Here is a 22,366-nt window from a genome sequence, read left to right as displayed (position 1 = left end):
TGGGGACTGAGGATATGGTCATTCTGACTGAGCTAATCTCTAAGTCACCGTCTAGCTTATTTCTAACAGAAGTGCTCAGATTCTATCTTACTGACTCCATTTAGCAGGTGAGGAAACTTAAATCGCTTTTCTGATATCCCAGGACTAGGGCAGAACAGAATTAGGTTAAAGTTCACATCTTAGGACTCAGGCTCATTTCTCCAGCGACACCAAGGAGAGCTTACAAGAGCTGCAGCTCCTCTCCCCCATCCTCTAGTCTATGAAAATTACATGGCATATTATAAAGCCAGTCATGTAAACTGGGCAGAGTAATAGCCTCATTCTGCCCTCTTCTCTTACCAGGCACTGAGCACAAAAGGGGATGGCTGGGTACCCCCTCTCTCCTACAGCGCAGAATCATCAGGCTGCTGGGGGCTGCACCCAAGGCCAGAAGCAGGATGCAAAGCACTTCCTCAACCCTCGTTAAAATGAAGTGATGGAGTTGGAAAGCTACTCAGTAAAGGTGAGCAGGAGCAGCTTCTCTGGACTTGGGCTGGGAGAAGAAATTCAGAGAAGGGAGAGTGGAAAATGGATTTTAGTTTCTTGGTTTTGTTTTGGTGGAAGGCATTATTATTTTTTTCCAGAGCATAGCACTGTGCCTGATGCATAGTGAGGACATGGGGTAAACTAACAAATGTGTGAAAAAGCCTTGTGGAGGGAAGCACTTGAAAGACACCGTCAGTTTTGCCTCATCTTCAGTAGGGCTCTGTCACTGAGTAACATGCTGAGACCCTCATCCTCAAATATACACTGCAGTTAAGCCTTCTCCCAACATGGCAATCACCTTGAATTACTCTCTCTTGCACCATCATACTTGTAGAAGACAGTAGTTTATAATCGCCACCTCTAGTTTCCCATCATCACCTTCTTCCTCTTTAACTATACGAGGTATGACTCACTCAATTACAACAGAATTCCATCTTAATCTTTTACTCCCAGTACACGACACATCTGATGACATGGGGGTCCCTGCTTTGTGGATAATACCTACATTCTCTAAACGTGCTCCTCCTAGTCCACTCAGGAACTAGGCACCTTGCCCTACAATCTCCTCTGTACTCATGGTTCTGGACAAGGCTGGAAACATCTCCTGTTCTATATGAAGTCAGCTATCTCCCTGCCCCATGCTCCATCTGAAGTAATTTGTTTGAACCTGGAATTGGCAACTGATTCAAAGACAAGGTATATGCAAACAAGACACTGGCTTATGAGGTGAGCTGAGCTAAAAAGTTATGTTCATACTAAAACCAGATACACAATTACTGGATCCTGTGAATTTGGATTGAAAAATATGAAAAGAACCAGGCAGAAGAAGTAGTGAAGCTTCTGGTCATATGAAAGAGTCGGGATCATGAATAAACTAAAGTTTCAAATAAACCAGTGTTCTTAGGACTGAGAAACATTAATAACTGGCAACTATGATGGATAACAGAGGAAGATAAGGTAATATAACAGCGAAAGCAGAAGAACTGTGAAGCCATGGGAAGAGAAGTAGACAATGAGAGGGTAGCTAGGCTATACTACTGTGCTAGATTGAACCAAGGATTCTTAAGCTTTTAAGACTTTCACATAAGTAAACTTGGGTGTAGAATGCATTATTTCCAATCATAGTTTTAAGGGAGTTAAGACACAGAATGGTCTCCTAAGGATTACCACTGAGACCCCAGTTCTGGTTTGTACCAATCCTTTCAACTTAAACTTTCTGGGGAGATTCTACTGCAAGCACATAAACAGAATCCAACTGGGTTATATGGAAGTTGAAGATGATACCTTCTTTCCGCAGTATACTGATGGAAATATTAGTAGATCAGAGTACTTGAAATGCTGTCATTGGTTCTTCCAACATCCACCTACAGAAATATGGGAAAGTCAAATGATCCAGTGACAACAGGTGTCATAGGCCATCAGGTCAGCATTTTATGCACTAAGCTTTGTAAACTTTATAGTTTCAATGATAGTTACCATTTCCCCTCCTCTCCTCCTTTGTTTATCATATATCTGGGAAAGTTCATTATTTCAAAGATGAGCTCAAGTGGATTGCACCAAATTAAAAAGCTTTTATACAGCAAAGGATACAAAACTAAAAAAGAAATCTTATGGAATGGAAAATATCTGTGATTAATACCCAAAATATATGAAGAACTCACATAAGTCAATAGTAAAAAAAAATTAGAAAATGGGTAAAGAATTTGAAAAGAAATTTTTCAAAAGAACATATATAAAATGGCCAATAATTTTATGAAAAATAATGCTCAACACCCCTAATCAAAATCAAAATACACATGAAGACCATAGTGAAATTTCACCACACAACTGTTAGGGTAGCTATTACTGAAAAAACAACAAAGTAACAAGTGTTGGTGAGAATGTAGAGGAAAGGAAATGTTTGCATATTGCTAGTGTGAAAGTAAATGAGTCATAATAGAAAATAGGATGAGGTTCTTAAAAAAGAATTATCATATGACCCAGCAATCCCACTATTACGTATTTAGCCAAAGGAAATTAAAATATATTGACGGGAAAGCTACACTCTTGTGTTCATGCAGCATTTACAATAGCCAAGGTATAAAATCAACTGAAATTGTCTGTAAATAGATGAAGAAAATACAGTATGCATACATTATTGAATATTATTTCACTTTAAAAACCTGGAGCATACTATGTTAAATGAAGTAAGCCAGGCACAGAAAGATGAATACCACAAGATTTCATTTATAGAGAGGAAGGGGATGAAAAAAAATTAAGATGTTTTATGTACATGTACCAACTCCCCACAAGGAATATAACCTTTCTGTACTGCAAATCTGTACCAATGAAAATAAAAATTATAGCCCAGGGCATGGTGGTGCACACTTGTAAACCCAGCACTTGGGAGGCTGAGGCAAGAGGATAACTGAAAGTTCAAGGCCAGCCTGGGCTACATAATGAGTTCAAGATCAGTCTGAACTGCATAGTGAGAGCCCGTCTCAAAAAACCCAAACCAAAAAGATATATAAAAATGATACATTTGAATAAATGTCGATGTCAATTTTCATTGAAAAAAGTTGAACCACAGAAGCTAAGAATGGAATGGAGGTTCTAGGGTCTGAAGATGAGGAGGGGCTGGGAAGCTGTTGGTCAAAAGGTATAAAATTTCAGTTAGATAAGTAATGAATTGAGATCTATTGTAGAACATGATGACTATAGTTAAGACTTGTGCCTTGTTGAAAACTGCAGAAAGAATGGATTTTAAATGTTCTCACTACAAATAAATGATAAATGCTAACATTAGTATGTGAGGTAATAGATGTGTTGATTAGTTCAACCATTTTTCTATCATCAGAACTTCACTTCCTATCTCATGAATACACACAGTTTTGTCAATTAAAAAGTCAAGAAAGAACTGCTTTTTCTGTATCCTATTTACAAGAATATAAAACAAAGATGAGCTCAGAAGGGAATGCCTGCTAGTGGAACTGGAAATTCTAGTAGGGAGTGACATTGTACCAAAGTGCTCTTCTGAACTACTAGGACAGCTGTGTTGAACCAATGGCACAGGTGCCACAGCAGGCTGTTTGCATCACCAAAAACTCTAAAAGGTTCACCATCCCTGCACTAGGTTATAATGAAGGTGGTGGAATCTATGGGTACTGAAACAATTTGTCCAAAGTAAAAAAGCATTTAGTGACTCATAACATGAACATCAAACACAGCAGGGTTGAAGAACATTGCTACCATACTACACCATCTTTCCTTTGCTTAGATCACCAAATTTGAAAAACCACACATTCTTCACATTCTTGTATTCTCTAAGTTAACCCACAAGGTTATCAGCTTAGCAGATCAAATCCAAAACAGGCATCAGTCAATTACTCCTTAAGCAATGGCTTTATTCAGAGAATCCTATTTCTTCTCTTAGAGCCTGACAAGACAAAGGAAGCAGGCACCAGAGGGAAACTTGATTCCTTTCAAAGGAAAAATCTGCTGATTAAAATAAAGTTCAAAATCTTATTATAAGTGGAAAGTGCCTTTAGCTAAATGATTTAGATCCTGGGCTGAAGCTGAGTTCTTTTTTTTTTTTTTTTTATCATGTATGGATTTGCTGTAAGTCTCAGCTAGGTGTTTCTGGAGGGGTCATATGACCTCCACAATGCAGGGCAATGGCCCTCAATATCAGACCAAACCCAAAGCAAAGTTTTCATGAACAGACCTTCCTTCCTTTCTCATACTCTTGAAACAAGGTCTCATATCTGAAGATATTGGGGGGCAACTTCTGGGAACTGAGCACAATCATTTCTCATAGACCCTGTCTTCTAACATCTGCTCTAAATAAGCCAACAATCCAGATAAATACAACATGCTGCCCATGTATTTGGAGTTTCAAGTTTCCTAATTTCATATCCCACACAGCCTCTCAATTCTGAAATGCTCTTAAAAATTTCAGGAGTCTAACTGCTTTACAAGGAGTGAAAAACATATTGTTTTAGAGTAGACCCAAAAGAAATTAGATATCACTGATTTTTAGCACCTATTTTTATTGGTGTAGGGCTCTAACCTATAACATATTTGGTTCACTGACCTGAAGAGGGTGCTAAAAAAAAGACTGATCAATTGTTTCTCTTCCTGCCAGTTTCATTTGCCTGTACTGACATCTCACAAGTAGTACTATACAATGGCTAAGAGAACAACCTCTGTGTTAGCCAGGATTTGAAATGTCTCCCTACTTACATAACCCTTGCACTTATTATGTAACCTTGCAATAGGCTGGGAGAAGAAAATGAGTTAGTATGTTTAAGTGCATTGCTGAGCACTCAAAACAGTGCCTGTCATATAGTGAGGGCTCATGGGATTCCAGCTAACATACTTGGTCCCTCAAAGTGCTATTGCTAGATTATTAAAATGATACCTACCAAAATCTTACCATAGCACCAAGCACATCATGCTCAACAAATTTGTTCTTATAGTTCTCCAGGAGGTTTGAAAATAGCTTCCTAGAGTCCAGACTACTTACTGATCATAAAGGAAACAGAGCTGGTGATTTCTTTTATTTCAAAGTGAAGATATCTTGTTATTTGGGAGGATGTTTATAAGTTATGTAATATTGAACATAGGTGACTAACACAAAAGCCTTAAAACTGTTGCTTGCTTTCTATAATGTGTTTAAGGGAATCTCATAGTACCTGGCACCCATACTTCTGTTCAATGGAGCAGACAAGATACCTTGGCCAGGCTGGTTAAAAATTACCACCTAAAGACTTAACAATGTCCATCAAAGCCCATATTTTTGGCTTTTTAGTGCTCAGTGATTATTACTTTCATGTTTGGTAAACTCCATATAATCCTCAAGCCAGGGAGAGAAGGTCATGTGGTAAAGAAGTGTGTCATCATAAAACAATGAGCTAAGCCTCCTTCTGTCTGTTTAAGTAGGTGCCTGGAGCTGAGCTGATGGTACAATTCAAGGTTTTAGAGCTCAAGAACAATGCAAACATGGCCAGATGCACCATCCTGATGGAATGGGACTTTTTGTTGCACAGGCTTCATGGCACCCAGACTGTTTAAACTACATCTTTACAGCTGTCAATTTCAGTGGAAAGAAAGCTCCTCTTTCTCAGACTTCCAATAGAATTTTCACAACACAATCTCATAGGCCTGGGTCAATCATGTATCAAATCCTGAACAGACCACATGATCTGTGGCTGGCCAGTTTGGTGTCGAAATTAGGATAAATTACCCTCTTTGGCCACAATGGGTTATATTTTCACCCTACCTTCTGGGAACATCAGGTGAGCTCCATCCAAACCAGGTAGAAAAAAAAAAGAAGGTGGGGATACCCCAAAGAAAAGCTGGGTACTGTTTCCAAAAGAAAATAGGTACTGGATAATAGGTATTGGACAGATAAACCTAAGTTATACATTCTATCTGCCTCTACTTCTGGACCATGAGTAAATCACCTGACCTCTCTAAGATACAGTTTTCTTTGTATAAAAATGAGAGACTTGAGTTAATTAGATCAAGGCTTCTCAAATTTCAGAGTACCTAAGAATTTTCTGAAGGGTTTGTAAAAACAATGTTTTGGACTCCACTGACAGAGATTCTGATTTGGGAGGTCTGGGATAGGGACAAGGATTTGGTTTTCTGTCAAGTACCCGGATGATGCTGTTGCTGCTCTGGGACCACACTGTAGTATCACTGAGCTAGGCGACTGCTCAGTTTCTTGGCAAGCAATGATGCTTTGAGCAATTAAAAATCTTCATTCTGATACTCTAACTAGAGCCTCTGCTTCTTCAGAATGGGAAGGACAATAGAAGCCCAGGTCTTAGCTACTTTCTCATCCCTGAGGCACATTACCTGGCACCCACAACTCTAAGAGGAAAAGTTTATTTTGGCTCACAGTTCTTAGAGGTCCTGGGGCTTGGTTGGCTGGAATTAAGGCAGGGAAGCATGGCAGAGGAGAAACAGTCCATGCTGTGGCAGAAGAAAGCAGAGAGAGAGAGAGAGAGAGAGAGAGAGAGAGAGAGAGAGAGAGAGATCAAGGGAGGAGGGTGGAAGATAGACCCTCCCAGGCCATACTCCTAGTGACCCACCTCCTCCCAACATCACACTTAGCTGTAAACTCATCAGTGAACTAATCCACCAATGAGTATCACACCCGTATTCAAATCTCTACCAAGGCAGGCCTGAAGCAACGTGTTCTTGCTAACTTCCTTCTACATTCTCACAAATGGTCTGAAAAAGTTTCACAGGTAAGCAGAGGGCTTTTTCTCCCCCTGATTAAGAACACAGATTTTGGTGACAGCAAGGCCTGGACTCCAATGTTCATTCTATTCATTCAAGACTTCGTGAACTTGGGCAGGTTATGTGATCCCTCTGTTCTTCAGTTATAAAGTTGGGTGTGGGTAAGACCTTCCCAAAGGGATTGCTTTAAGGATTAACATAGAGAGGCCATAGGTTTTGGCACAGAACATGCAAGTATAAATGCAATAAACGCTAGCAGTACCACACTTTAAATTCAGTGTCTCTGCACACTCCAAGGATAAACTTCTTTTAACAATCTGGGCTCACATCCACCCTCAGTTGTTCACATCAACTCCTACAGTTACATTTTTAATATTCTGGGGTCAAATGCATTTGAAGAATGCTCTGTAAAAGGAAGTTTCTTTACTGTGGGATCTTTGAGGGTTTTACTACGGTACTTTTCACAGAGAACCTCCAAAAGGGACCTTAGGTATTCTGTGGTTCCCAAACCTGTTGGACCATCAAACCTTTCTGTTTTGTTGTTGTTGTTGGTTTTGGTACTGGGGATTGAACTCCGTTCCTTGTGCTTGCAAGGGAGGCGGCAGAACCACTGAGCTAAATCCCTGGCCCTCTGTTTTGTTTTTAATAAGGAATGAAATGATTAAAATGAATAATTGATAATTTGAAATAGGAAAAAAGGTCCAAAGATGAAGGAGTGAAAGGAGGGGAAGGGGAAAGGAAAAGAGGGAAAGGAAAAACTATGAGAAAAGAAAAAAAAAAAATGGAAATGAAATCTATGTAAATAGGGAAGGGTGGAGGGAGTGAAGGGTGCACAGGTAATGGAGAAAAAATAAGAACCAAGATACATCATGTACAGGTACAAACACCCAATGATAAATGTAAATGAATTGTATACCTAAACTGTACCAATAAAATGTACCAATAAAATAAAAATAAAATAAAATAAAATGTATGATAAAAAAAAATAAGGAATGCCTATTAACACAAAATTTTCCGATATTACAGAAGACAAGCTGAGAAACTCTGCTCTTGAGCCAAACCATATCTAAAAGGCTCCAATATGTTGATACATAGGCACATCCAGTCCAGGGCTTTCCTACAGTTCCTATGAACCAATACTGAATATCAGCAGCAGTGATGTATCCTGATTAGTTAAGTAGTTTCCATGCATTCCAATATTGAGGTTATATTTTGGCATCAATTTAAACTAATTTCTTCCATCAGCAGATATAAACACTTTGAAGCTGAGGTGCAAATGTTCCAGTCTCTACTCTGTTGTAATTCAAGGTGGGGCATAGGAGCTGAGGAAGTGCTACCTCATTGGAAGGAAGTGTTCACATCCTCATTGTCAATGGGAAGAGAGGGTAGAAGGCCAGCTGAGAATGCAGAAAGAAGTTAGAACAGGTCACCCTTTGTGAAATAGTAGGGTAGAGACTGTGGTGGCTTTGGGCTCAATTCACAGCTATCATTGCTGATACGTATCACAGGTACTTGCAACCTCTCCACGAGGCTTTTGGCTTCTAACAACGTTATTAAAGTTGCCTAGGTCAAGAGCCAACTGTAAATGTGGTCAAGATTACGCAAGATTTATCTATAATATAAAAATGTGATCCTAATGATTAAATCAGGGTCGCAAGGGGCTGCCATTGTAAAAATAATGACAGATACAACTGGGATCTCTAAAAAAATGAAATGTAGAGGACACTTGGCCAGTTAGTCTAATGTGAAGAGTCTTTGAGCTCCGTGAAACTGCCATATCAGTGCACTTTCCTGGGATTTCGTGTGACATGCTGAATTCTCTCAAGAACATTAAATAACTGGGACATAGCTTCTACCAGCTTCTTATTTCATGTTACATAGGTCTGGCTAATCTTAGTCAATTAAGAGGAGCTGAACTTTAAAACATGTAGAAAACAGGCTGCTCGTGCTGAAGCGCTCATCATTAAAAAACAGGCACAATGGTCTTACAGCCATCGACCAGGCTGAGACCCCCCATCTCTTGGCTCCAGCTCTAACCAGCTGGCCTGTCTCATCTCACCAGTAGTGCGGGATTTTGAAAAGCTCCACCACAGATGGGCTTGAGACTGGGAGACCCACTACTTCCATTGGCTGGAATGCACTGCTCGCATTTTTAGGAGTGTAGCACACGGTATGTTGCCTTTTCATTGCAAGGAGAGGAAAATGTTTTGAAGGCAGCTGGCAGGCCTCATGGAAACTCCTGCCAGTGGAGCTTCCTACAGCAAACTTCGTTTACCCCAAGGCTTAGGTGATTCAGGTGGCTCTTTAGTGAGCCACTCTTTCAGCCAAACCAGTCTGTGTGTCTGGCTTTCCTCTCTGGTGTTCCCAGATGTGCTTTAAAGCCTGCAACTGCTGAATTAGGCAGGGCACTGATCAACTTTCCTCCCCTTGACAGTGGGGGCTGTTGGTAACGGATCACTGTGGCACAGTGTCCAGAGCAGCCAGGGAAATCTTCAGCCCTCTCAGGCCCGGTGTGCTCTGGCAGCACATTCATCTTAATGCACTCTCACTCCACTTCTATGTGTGCTAAGTGAGAGTCCCAAAAGTCACTGCCATGGGACGTTTTAGAGAAAAAGAAAAGTTTTGAGGGCAGTAGAGCAAAGAAATATCAGATTGCTAAAAAAGCATCAGTCCTGTTTCTCTGGATGACAGCAGGATTTGACAGACAAACCAGAGGAAAAGTGAGAACTGCTCATTTCCTGTGAGGGTGGAAGACAGTGCAGCTGGTAGAGAATGGCACTGGCACTGAGATGCTGGCTGTGCTGATTTCTCCTTCTAAGTCCCTGTTCAGTGCCTGTCATTCACTTCCTCTTTCCACTACTCAGTGTTTCCTTTGGATCATAAAGGTAGAAATGGGGCCCACTGTGGAGCCCCCAGGTGCCGGCCCTCAAAGGGGATTACTCTCTAATGAAGGACTCAGCAGTGCTCAACTGGGGCCAGTGGGCAAAGGCACCCATCAGCTGTAACTACATGCAGATGATGAGGTTCCTCAGATTATATATAGTAGCACTGAGGATGAGCTGGTACTCAAAAGCCAAAGTGACAGCTCTGAACTATACCCCCAGCCCCACACTGGGTACAATACCCAGAGTGCCAGAACATTTCTTACTTGATTCCCATCTGAATGGCTTATCCACCATTCTCTTTCTGAGGAGACAAGAATTCACATGTAGTGAAAACCACCAGTGAGACTTGTTGGCAAGAGGGCCTTCCACAGGATTTCATTCGGGGCAAGATGAGTATTTTACTCATCTTTAGGCTCTGTATGTTAAGGGCAGTGATGGAAACATAGGTGACTGAGTGCCTCTTAAATGGCAGCAAGCTGCCATTTCATCTGTTTATTACATTTTTACTTTTATAAAATAATTTTGTATTTTTATTCTTACTGGAGGCCTTTAGGGTTCTGTTCTGTAAGTGGAGGTGTAGATGGGTTAAGTGACTTGCTCAAGATGAAAAGCCAAGTGAGCATCAGGAATGGTACTAGAACTAGCTGCTGGTTGGGGAGGGGACACTTAAGGTAACAAAGGAATAGTGAGAACTCCCAAGTCCTGCACTTCTGTCCCCAACTTATTTATAAGGCTTTATATTTAAATATCTCATGAAGGATTGAGGGTTTTCATAGTTGTGAAGTGAAAGTGAAAATATATAATAATAAAGACTACTCTAGGTTATAGATGAATAAATGTCCCCCTCTAGGTTAAAACTCATGCTAAGACTTTTATTAAGCTAGTGAGTAACAATAAAGTGATCAGACCTCACCAGAAGGCACAAAACTCCATCAGAAAGAAACAGTATCAATTTTATTAATAGTGGAAAATAAGAAATAATGATTGTGTAATTGGGAATTGTTTACCATAGAAGTAGTTTCTTTTGCCAGGAAAGTAAACATTTATACTTCTTGATACTAATCTAGCAGCAGGGGACTGTCACATGTGACAGCACTCTGATCAATTAATGTTATCTCTTAGTTATTTCTATAAACTACTAACAACATAACTGAGTGGATCAGTGGCCACAGAGTGTAATTTTGTACTTGCACTGTTATGCTGACACTGACATTTTGTCTCTAGAATAAATTTTTAACACTTCCAAATCTCAAATAGTACTAAGTGTTATTTTTATCGTTATATACAATTCTTTAAAAGCTATTAGTTTCTAGATCATATATTTTCAATGGGGACCACTGCTCCTTAGTGGGTAAAAATTGGTTGAAGGCAGGAAGACAGTGACAAAAGCTTACTTTTCTATGTATAAAACACAGACATACATGCCATACATAAACACACATACAGTGATCTCTTAGTATCTGTGGAGGATTGCTACCAGAACCCTCAAGGATATAAGAATGCTCAAGTCCTTTCTATGAAACAGTAGAGTATTTGCAAAGAACCTACATATATCCTCCCATATATTGTAAAACATCTCTAGATTACTTATAAGAACTAATACAATAAAAATGCTATGTAAATGGTTATTCTGTACTGCTTAGGGAGTAATGACAAGGAAAAAGGTCTGTATAGGTTCAGTACAAATATTTTTCCCAAATATTTTCAATCCACATTTGTACTATGGACATGGGACACACAGATGCAAAATTCTGATTGTACAGTGTATCTGTGGTATTATAATCTATGGGGGTTGCAATTTAGGAAAAAAAAAGTCTTAAAAGACTCCTGGGAAATGGTAGCCAGGATAATAATGAAAACAGATTTAAGCAACACTGCTAAATACCTGTGCTTAGCAAGCCTGGCTGCTGGAGCGAGATGGTGGCCGAGTTCTTAATAAACACACCAAGTTGAACAGCTATTCATGTGCCAAACTAGGAGAATTTGGTAGGAGACCATAATACCTGCTTTTATTATAGTAAAATGAAAACCCACATTGAACAAGGCTGGAAGAGCTGCTGTATCATGCCTCCACCAATTCAAAGCAGCTCAGCATGGACAGAGACACCTTCTGCACAGGGGAGGGAGAAAGAATTAAGTCCAGACCAAGACCTGAAACCCAGAACCAGGCTTGCCACAGTAAAACCTATTGCTGGGCAAAACCTCATGACACCTACCATCAGCTTATGGACTCAGCCACTGGAACTTAGGACAAATGCTGACTGCCTCCACCATCCCTCTTCAAACCTTTGGTGGCAAAGTAGGGAGCATGGCTCACTTGCTTGGAATAGGGCATAAAACCTAGCACAGAGCCTTGTCTCAGAGCCCAGTGCCAGACCTATGACAGTGAGATCAAGCACCTAGTAGAAGCTGAGGGCCTTGCACACAGGCTAGAGCTCATGGACAGAGTCTTTGGATCAACTCTGGCATGAGGTAGAGACGTGTGCACCTGCAGAACAGACCTGAGTTTCTCTTGCATCAGTTCTAGCCTTCAAGTGGGCCTGGGGCACACATTCCCTCCTCCTGAGACGGTACAGGCCCCTGCAGCTGTAAAACTCCAGTACGGCTCAACTTAGCAGCAGTTTTGGTGGTCTCCAAACTCCATCACTCACTCCCCAACCTCAGGCAACACAGCTCTGCCAGCCCAGGGCTCACAACTCAACTCTAAAGTTGTCCAGCATCAGGCAGAGACCTGTGTCATGGTGAGACAGACTCGTGTTTCAGTCTGCATCACTGTTACCTGTGACAAACTTCAGGGTAACCTTGAGACTGTGTAGAGGCTTACAGCTGAAGTGTCAGGCACAAGCCAGCTTAGCATCATCCCAAGTGACCAAGGGACTGTCTTTAGCAACACTACCTCAACTTGGACAACACAGAGTGGTACAAGACCTCACTTGGTGGTGAAAGATAAGGTAAGGAGACTGAGACTTTACCCTGAAACTTAGTGTTGGGATGGTGAAACCTAGCAGAGAGTGGATACTAAATGCCACTATCCCCAGGCCTGCCCATGGAAGGAGCCTCTGAAATAGTGCCAGTGCCAGGGAAGACACAAGGCTCTGGGCTCTTATTCCTGCTAGGATCACTTGTTACTGGTTGCAATGGTCTTGGTCCATAAGCCAACTTCTGTGATAGGAAACCCATGGAAATGAAGGTCTTGGTCCTGGCCCAGGGTTGTGCTAGTCTTGGTGGACTGTGAGCTCAGGGTATGGCACAGCCTGGAAGCTTTGGTAGTCACAGATGTGAAACAAGAGCTTGGGATTTGTCCATCTATGGTGACACTGGCCATAAAAGAGGAATCTAAGCATAACCCAGGGAGAGGCTTGCAGAGAAAAACAACTCTGTCTAGGTTATGCCCTGTTTCTTTCTGAGCAAGGCACCAACAGAGTATTTGGGAGATACTGAGGTTTGGGTTACCCTCTTGTACTGAAACGATGACAACACATCAACAGCAGTTTTCTGACAAGCCTGGGTGTGGGTACCATCTTCAGCTGAAACAATGGAAGTAAATATAGGATTAAAGAAAATAAGCAATCTCCTTGGAATTTCTGGAAAGACAAGCACTAGCAAAGCCAGATTAGGAAAACTGGAATAAATATCTGATCCTTCAATGTCCAGTTGATGTTGCCTGCCAACAAGCACTGTGCTTTCAGGAAACCATAACCTCAACTAGGGTACTCAGAATAGAGTGTTGGAAACTGAATCACCAGTAATCTGTATTGAGAACACTCAAGTCCTCCTCAAGACATCTTAAAACAAAATTCTCAAAGGTCAAAGATAAAGAGAAGATTCTCAAGGCTGCAAGAGAAAGAAATAATAGAGAGAGTGCCTCGGTTCACCTGACAGGTGACCTCTCAGAAGAAACCTTGCAGGCCAGGAGAGAGTGGGGTGAGATTCTGATATTACTGAAGGGAAGAAGACTGTCAATCAAGAATAGAGTAGCAGCAAAACTACCTTTCATTTCTAAAGGCTTTCCCAGACAAACAAAAGCTGAGAGAATATATTTCTACCAGACCTGTTCTACAGGAAATGCTAAAGGAAGTTCTTTAAATTGAGAGGTGTTGAATAAAAAGAAAACAGGAAAATATAAAATCTACTGTGAGAGTAATTATACAAATTTAGAATGCTCTAATATTATAAGCATAGTGCATAAATTATTCACGTCTTTCGTATGAAGCTAAAAAACAAAAGTTTTAAAAACTGCCTATCATTAATGTTTAATAAGCAGTATAGAAAGATGTCAAAGGGAATATCAAAAATTCAAAATATAGGGAAGAATGAAACAACTAGAGAGTTTTCTGTTTTCTTTTATTCGCTTGTTTGCTTGTTTTTATTCTTATCATCATGTTTATAAGGTGCTAAATTTCAAAATAGCTTGTTATAACCAAAAGATGTTTTTTGTAAGCTTCATAAACACCACAAAGCAAAGATCTATAATAGATAAACCAAAAGTAGTGAGTAATGAATAAAAGCACACTACAAGGGTAATTCTCTTAAACAACAAGGAAGACTATAAGAAGGGGAGGATGAAAGAAAGAAAAGAAAAAAATCCTGGAAAATAAGTTACAAAATAGCTATGGCAAGACCTTACCTATCAATAATTACCTTGAATATAAGTGAATCAGACTTCCCAATTAAAAGAGAGTGGCTGAATGAATTAAAAATAAGACCCAATTACACATTTCTACAAAAAATTTCACTTTATCTCTGAGAACACACATAGAGTAACAGTAAAAGGATGAATTAAAATATTCTTTCAAGTAGAAGTCAAAAGAAGGCAGGCATAGCCATACTAATATCAGATACCCAATGAGTAGAATGCTTATTCAAAGAGATAATGACAGAAACTAACTCAAAAGCAGCAAAGAGAGACAAGGATTTAATTATATAATGATAAAAGAGTCAATTCAGCAAGAGATAGTAACAATTCTAGGCATATATGCACCCAATATTAGAATACTCAAATATATGAAGAAGTTACAGTTGGGGACTTTGACACTGCATTTACAGTAGTGGACAGATAGTTCAGACAGAATCAGTACAGAAACATCCTACACCCTAGGCCAAATGTACTTAACAAACACGTACACAACAGCTACCAAATTCCATCCAATAGCTACCAAATACATGGCTTTTTTTCATCAGCACACAAAACATTATCTAGAATAGAACATAAGATAGGCCACGAAACAAATCTCAACAAATTTTTGCAAGTTGAAACCACATTGATTATCTTTACTGACTGCAGTGGAATAAAGCTAGAAATCAACAAGAGAAACTTTAGGAAATATAAATATATGTAAATAAAAAAACTTATTTTAGATAACCAATGGATCAAAGAAATCAAGAAGGAAATTTAAAATTTTTCTGAAACAAATGAAAATAGAGATACAACATACCTAAAACCAAAGGACACAGCAAAAGTAGTACTAAGAAGGAAGTACTGCAGTGTTCATAATCAATGTTCACATCAAAAAAGTAAACATATCTCAAATGTTTACAATGTTCACATCACGAAAGTAGAAATATCTCAAATAACCTATCACTTTATCTCAAGGAACTAGAAAAATAAGAACAAACTAAATCCAACATTAATAGAAGGAAAAAGATAATGTAAAATGGAGACTAAAACAATACAAAAAATCAACAGAGCAAAAAGCTGGCTCTTTGACAAGATGAACAAAGCAGACAAACCCATAGCTAGACTAAGAAGAGAGAAGTCTCAAAAGATCATTAGAGATTATTATGAACAACATAAGCCATCAAATTTGGTAATGTGGAAGAAATGGACAAATTCTTCAGCACATTCACCTTAGCAAGCCAGATCATAAAGTAATAGAAGATCTGAATGGACCAATAACAGGTAGTGACAGTGAAACAAGAATAAAAAATATTCCACCAAAGAAAAAGGACTAGATGGCTTCACTGCCAAATTCTATCAAACATTTACAGAATAATTAATACCAACTCTCTTTCAGTTATTCCAAAAATAGAGGAAGGAATTTTTTCAAACACATTCTACAAGGCAAGAATTACACTGATACTAAAACCAGATAAGGACACAATAGGAAAAAAAACTATGGTGGACCCTTGAGTTATGACCCACCTTACAACTTGGGCTATGACCACAATTTTACCTTAAACTTATGACCACAGTCTTGAGTTATGGCCCAAATGTCAGCTACTTGTGCACTTGTAAACAAAGACTTGTAATGCCAGAAAAGCATATTGTAAGCATTCGTAAGGGTCTGTCTGAGCCCAGATGTGAGTGTTTGTGGATATGATTTTAGTCAGTGCTTTGTATAATTGCTACAATTAGTGCTATCAAAATGGCCCCCAAAAAGCTAGAAAAGAAACTAAGGAAGGAAAGGAAGGTAAAGAAAGCAATCACAATTGAAAAGAAAAAGGAAATTGTGGAGAAATGAGAGTGGCATTTGTGTGATTGATCTCACTAATATGTACAGCATGTGAAAATCCACCATCTTGACAATCTTGCAGAGAAAAGATTTGCATAAGGAAGCTAGTATTGCTGAAGGTGGTACTCATATTAGTAAGTCACAATCAACAATGTTAGCCAAGGTAGAAAGGCTATTAGTGTAGATAAATGAAAGGCATTTATCGATAAGTGAAAGATAAATGATGGCAGGTTATACCCTGAGTCTGTAATTTGTGAAAAAGTTAGGACTCTAAATGCAGATCTTGTAAAGGATAATCCATCAGTGAGTGATAAGAGTGAAACATTTTGTGCCAGTAAAGGGTGGTTTCCAATTTTAAAGTGAGAACTTGGGTTCATAGTGTAACTAGGCATAGTGAAGCAGGCAGGGCTGATGAAAGGGCTGCTGAAAATTGCATACACCACATCAAAATGATGACACATTATCCGCCACCAGTTTGGCCTTGCAGTCAGACCCGGGTGGCTGCACCTTGCTTTGTCTGGCTTGCCCCATGCACTTTCATCCAGGAGACCATGAGGACAACCCCTGCCCCCGCCCCCCGGCAGGCCCACCAGCCACCAGCTTGGCCACATAGGCACCTGTAGCAACAGCCAACACCCCTCCCCCTGCCTCTGGCTTCTTGGCTGTGCAGCTACCTGGTTCCACACTACAGAGGCACAGGAGGACATAAAAGCCATTATCCTGAGTTGCAAAAGTGAACAACAGAGAGAGGGCCTCTCTTAGGCTCCCTGATGAAAACTGAAGCCCACTGGAAAAGTGAAGAAAATCTCTGCAATATAGGCACACCAGGCCACTGTACTTGGTAAGTTGGAGGGATCATCACCTCCCATTTGATCCTGGACTATTTTCAGGGGAAAGACAGCTGGAACCTGTAATAGAAGCTTGCAGAGTTCAACCCTGCAGGAGAGCAGGGAGCTCAATTTGGGACTTGAGCAAGAAATCTGCCTGAATCTCATGGGTCTGTGACTGGCTAAGACTCATTGACTTATAACTGACAGTACCAAAAATAAAAATGAGAAGACATTTAAGCAAGTCATAAACTCAGACTTCCACCCAACAAAAGGCAATTTCTGGGGAAAACAAGGTGGAAAAGTCTGATAATCAACCACCTGGACACCCTGAACTGATAGCACAGGAAGTAACAAAACAGATAAATGAGGCTCTAGAAAAATTCAAAGCAGAAATAATTTCCCAGATAACTACAGATATGGTGAGCAGAGTGAAAGACATGATTAGAGGTTCTAGAACACAAATAGATAAAAAAAATAGATGAGCTTAGAAACATGCTGGAAGTCACGAATACCCAGCATAAGAAAGAAATGGAAACTGTGATTGCCCAACATAAGAAAGAAATGGAATCCATGAAACAGATTCAAACAGATACTCAGGAGATTAAAAACTCCATTGAAAGCAGGCATAGCAGATTAAGGGAATCTGAAGATAGAATATCAGATATAGAAGACAAGATTGTGGTTAAGGACCATGAAAACAGAGATTTTTAAAAAGTAGTAAGGGACCATGAGAAATCAATCCAGCAGCTGCTAGATGATGCAAGGAAGAATAACATAAGATTGATAGGAGTCTGGAAAAAACAGGAGAAAGTACTATTGACATAAAAAAAACTGTTCACAGAAGTAATAGTAGAAAACTTCCCAGACAGAGGTGGAGAATTGGACATACAGATAAGTGAGGCACATAGAACTCCAACTAGCCATGATCAAAAAAATCTACACCTAGACACATAATAATCAAGGTCCCAGAAACCCAACAGAAGAACAAAATCCTACAGGCAGTTAGAGAAAAGAAACAAATCACCTATAAAGGAAAGCCCATCAGAATCACAGCAGATTTTTCAACACAAACCTTCAAATCAAGGAGAGCCTGGAGCCCTAAAAGAAAATAACTTCCAACCTAGACTGTTGTATCCTGCAAAATTAACTTTCAAAATCGATGGGGAAATTAGATACTTTCACGGCAAAGAACACCTGAGAAATTTCATGAACACCACACCAGCACGCCAAACAATCCTAAGCAATATCCCAGAAAAAGACAATGAAGATCACAACTCCATAAGGCCCAACAGAGGGAAGCCACAAGGCAAGGTAAGAAACTAAAGAGAAAGGGGGAAAAATAAGAAATAAAAGTGCTAACAACAGTAAAACATCATGACAAGAATGAGTCAATATTTATCAATGATAACTCTCAATATTAATGGCCTCAATTCACCAATCAAAAGAAACAGACTGACACAATGGGTTAAGAAGCCAATCCAACAATATGCTGTATACAAGAAACACACCTAACTCAAAAAGAAGTACATAGACTGAAAGTAAAAGGATGGAAAACAGTTCTCCATGCCACAGAAGCCCAGAAAAAAGCAGGGGTAGCAATTTTATTTGCAGACAAAGCAGATTTCAAACCAAAAGTAATTAAGAGAGACAAAGATGGTCACTACATCCTTGTGAAGGGAAGAATCCAAGAGGAAGAGATGACAATCCTAAATATATATGCACCAAATACGAATGCCCCCAACTATACAAAACAAATATCAATGGACATGAAAAACCAAATAAGCACAAGTACAATTGTAGTGGAGGATCTCAACACCCCATTATCACAATTAGATCATCTAGACAAAAAATTAACAATGAAATTCTAGAACTGAACCAAGATATTGAACAAATGGACTTAATAGATGTTTACAGAGTGTTCCACCCCACAAAATCAGAATACACATTCTTTTCAGCTGTACACAGGTGATTCTCCAAAATAGACCGCATGCTAGCTCATAGGACATGTCTAAGTCAATGTAAAAGAATTGAAGTTACCCCCTGTATATTATCAGACCATAGTGCAATAAAATTGGAGATCAATGACATAAGAAACTGCAAAACTCCCACAAACACATGGAAATTAAATAACACCCTCCTGAACAACCAATGGGACACAGAGGAAATTAAAGAAGAAATTAGACAGTTTCTACAAGTAAATGAAAATGCAAGTACAACATACAGGAATCTATGGGACACAATGAAAGCAGTTCTATGTGGGAAATTCATAGCAGTCAATACCTATATTAGGAAAACAGGGAGAAATCAAATAAATAACCTAATGCAGAAACTCAAGCTCCTAGAAAAAGAAGAGCATAACAAACTCAAAGCTCATACAAGAGAGGAAATTATAAAGATCAGAGCAGAAATCAATGCAGTCGAGATTAAGAGAACGATACAAAAAATTAATGAGTCAAAGAGTTGGTTTTTTGAAAGAATAAATAAAATCAATAAACACTTATCAAAAAAAGGAAAGAAAAGACTCAAATCCATATAATCAAGAATGAAAAAGGTGAAGTCACAACAGATCCAGCAGAAATCCAAAGCATCATCAATACCTACTTCGAGAACCTGTACTCTAATAAAATGGAAAACACAGAAGAAATGGACAGATTCCTAGATACATACAAATTGCCAAAGTTAAATGAAGAAGATATAGAAATTCTAAAAACCCTAATTACAATGAATGAAATTGAAAATGTAATACAAAATTTACCAACAAAGAAAAGCCTAGGTCCTGATGGCTTCGCTGCTGAATTCTACAAGACATTTAAAGAAGAACTAATGCCATTACTCTTTAAACTCATCAAGGAAATTGAAAGGGAAACAATACTTCCAAGTTCATTCCTGGAAGCAAGTATTTTGATTCCAAAACCAGGGAAAGACACAACCAAAAAGAGAACCACAGGCCTATCTTCCTAATGAATATTGATTTTAAAAATCCTCAACAAGATACTGGCAAACAGAATACAAAGAGTCATCAAGAAGATCATGGGACAGGGATGTAGCTCAGTGGTGCTGCCACCTGCCTCGCAAGCACAAGGTCCCAAGTTCGATCCCTGGTACCACCAAAAAAAAAAAAAAAAAAAAATGGACATCGTATTTATTAAAAAAAAAAAAAGTTTTTGGGCTGGGGATTTAGCTCAGTGGTTTTGCCACCTGCTGCACAAGCACGAGGACCTGAGTTCAAGCCCCAATACCAAAAAAAAGAAGATCATACACCCTGACCAAGAAAGATTTATCCTAGGGATGCAAGGATGGTTCAACATTTGTAAATCAATAAATGTAATATGCTATATTAACAGTCAAGGACAAAAATCATATGATCATCTCAATAGATGCAGAAAAGGCAGTTGACAAAATCCAACACCCGTTCATGATAAAAAACCTACAGTAAATTGGAATAGAAGGTCTTTATCTCAACTTGATTAAGGCTACCTATGAAAAACAAACAGCCAACTTCATACTAAGTGGTCAAAAACTGAAAAATTTCACTCTAAAATCAGGAACAAGACAAGGATGTCCACTATCACCACTCCTGTTTCATATTGTTCTTGAAACACTAGCCACAGCAATTAGAAAAGAGAAAGAAATAAAAAGGAATAAAAATAGGAAAGGAAGAAGTTAAACTGTCATTATTTGCTGATGATATGATACTTTACATAGAAGACCCAAAATACTCTGCCAAAAGACTTCTAGACTTAACTGAGAGATTCAGTAGAGTAGCTGGATGTAAGGTCAACACTCAAAAAACAATAGCCTTTTTATATAACAAAAACAGATTCACTGAGAGAGAAATTAGAGAAACAATTCCTTTTATAACAGCATCCAAAAAAATGAAATATCTAGGAGTCAATCTAACAAAGGAAGCAAAAGACCTCTACACTGAAAACTATAGCACTCTGAAAAAGGAGATTGAGCAGGATATAAGAAAATGGAAAGACAACCCTTGTTCCTGGATAGGAAGAACTAATACAGTGAAAATGGCCATACTTCCAAAACTACTATATAGTTTTAATGCAATGCCAATTGAAATTCCAACAATATATTTCACAGAACTAGAGAAAACAATCCAAAAATTCATTTGGAACCAGAAGAGACCCAGAATAGCAAAAGAAATTTTAGGCAACAGAGATATGGCTGGGAGTATTACAATCCCCAACTTGAAACTATACTACAAAGCTGTGATAAAAACAGCATGGTACTGGCAAAGAAACAGACCCGAGGATCAGTGGAATAGATTAGAAGATGCAGAAACAACTCCAGACATACTCAGCCACCTCATCTTTGACAAAGGAGCCAACCATCCTCATTGGAGGAAAGATAGCCTATTTAATAAATGGTGTTGGAAAAACTGGATTTCAACCTGCCAAAGATCAAAACTAGACCCATACCTATCACCATGCACTAAACTAAGATCAAAGTGGGTTAAAGATTTAAGTATCAAGACAGAAACACTATATTTGCTGGAAGATAAGTTAGGTAGAACTCTTGAAGACATTGGCATAGGAAAAGACTTTATGAACAAAACCTCAGTGGCACAGGAACTTGCACAAACAACTGGGATCTCATCTTATTAAAAAGCTTCTGCACTGCAAGAGAAACCACCAACAGAGCTAGGAGACAACCTACAATGTGGGAAAAAATTTTCAGCAACTATACCTCAGACAAAGGACTGCTATCTAGAATATACAAAGAACTGAAAAAAATCAGACCCCCCAAATTCAAAGACCCAATTCAAAAATGGGCATCTGAAATGAACAGACATTACTCAAAGAAGTAAAAGCAGCAAATAAATATATGAAAAAAAGTTCACCATCACTGGTCATTCGAGAGATGCAGGTGAAAACAACAGTGAGATTCCACCTCACCCCAGAAAGAATGGCTGCTATTAAGAAATCATCCAATAACAAATGCTGGTGGGGGTATGGGGAGAAAGAAACCCTTCTCCATTGTTGGTAAGAGTGCAGACTGGTGCAACCACTGTGGAAATCAGTATGGAGATGCCTCAAAGTATTAGGCTTAAAGGTCCCATTTGACCCAGCTATCCCCCTGCTGGGTATCTTTTCAAAAGAATTAAAAGAATCATACCACAGGGATATATGTGCACCCATGTTTATAGTGGTACAGTTTATAATAGTGAAAGCTTGGAAACAGCCCAAGTGCCCATCAACTGGAAACTGGATAAAGAAGATGTGGGTTTTTTTTTTAATAAAATGGAGTACTACTCAGCCATAAAGAACGAGAAACTAGAGACATTTATAGCTAAATGGATGCACATTGAGGCCATCCTCTTAAGTGAAATAAATAGGACACATATGTGTAAATACCGAATAGTTTCTCTAGTGTGAGGTACTGAAAGTGTAATTAAGGATACACACGGATGAAATTACCTAATAACATTTTT

General features: G+C 39.1%; 1 protein-coding gene and 1 long non-coding RNA gene across 11 annotated transcripts in view; one reads left to right on the top strand and one right to left on the bottom strand.

Annotated features, from left to right (window-relative positions):
• Positions 1 to 22,168, top strand: part of Smarca2 (SWI/SNF related BAF chromatin remodeling complex subunit ATPase 2) — a 226,474-nt gene extending 204,306 nt beyond the window's left edge. For 7 of the 9 annotated variants that reach the window (XM_087184038.1, XM_087184032.1, XM_087184041.1 and 4 more), the window contains one exon: positions 343 to 22,168. In XM_087184038.1, coding sequence (XP_087040164.1) covers positions 343 to 471 — 129 coding nt within the window. In that variant the 3' untranslated portion in view covers positions 472 to 22,168. The remainder of the gene's footprint in view (positions 1 to 342) is intronic. The other 2 variants (XM_087184033.1, XM_087184034.1) reach the window with 2 other exon arrangements.
• Positions 1 to 22,366, bottom strand: part of LOC147825942 (uncharacterized) — a 122,301-nt gene that overhangs the window by 57,000 nt on the left and 42,935 nt on the right. The window contains exon 2 of one of the 2 annotated variants that reach the window (XR_015440109.1): positions 1,810 to 1,889. The exons of the other annotated variant lie outside the window; for it this stretch is intronic. This is a non-coding gene — a long non-coding RNA (uncharacterized LOC147825942). The remainder of the gene's footprint in view (positions 1 to 1,809; positions 1,890 to 22,366) is intronic. 2 annotated transcript variants of the gene reach the window in all.

The sequence above is a fragment of the Heterocephalus glaber genome, unplaced genomic scaffold, assembly GCF_053883595.1.
Source record: "Heterocephalus glaber isolate CG9 unplaced genomic scaffold, H.glaber_assembly_v1.0 deba00001481, whole genome shotgun sequence".
Taxonomy (NCBI): domain Eukaryota; kingdom Metazoa; phylum Chordata; class Mammalia; order Rodentia; family Bathyergidae; genus Heterocephalus; species Heterocephalus glaber.
Note: the sequence above shows the minus strand (reverse complement) of the source record. Positions and strands in the feature narration are given on the sequence as shown.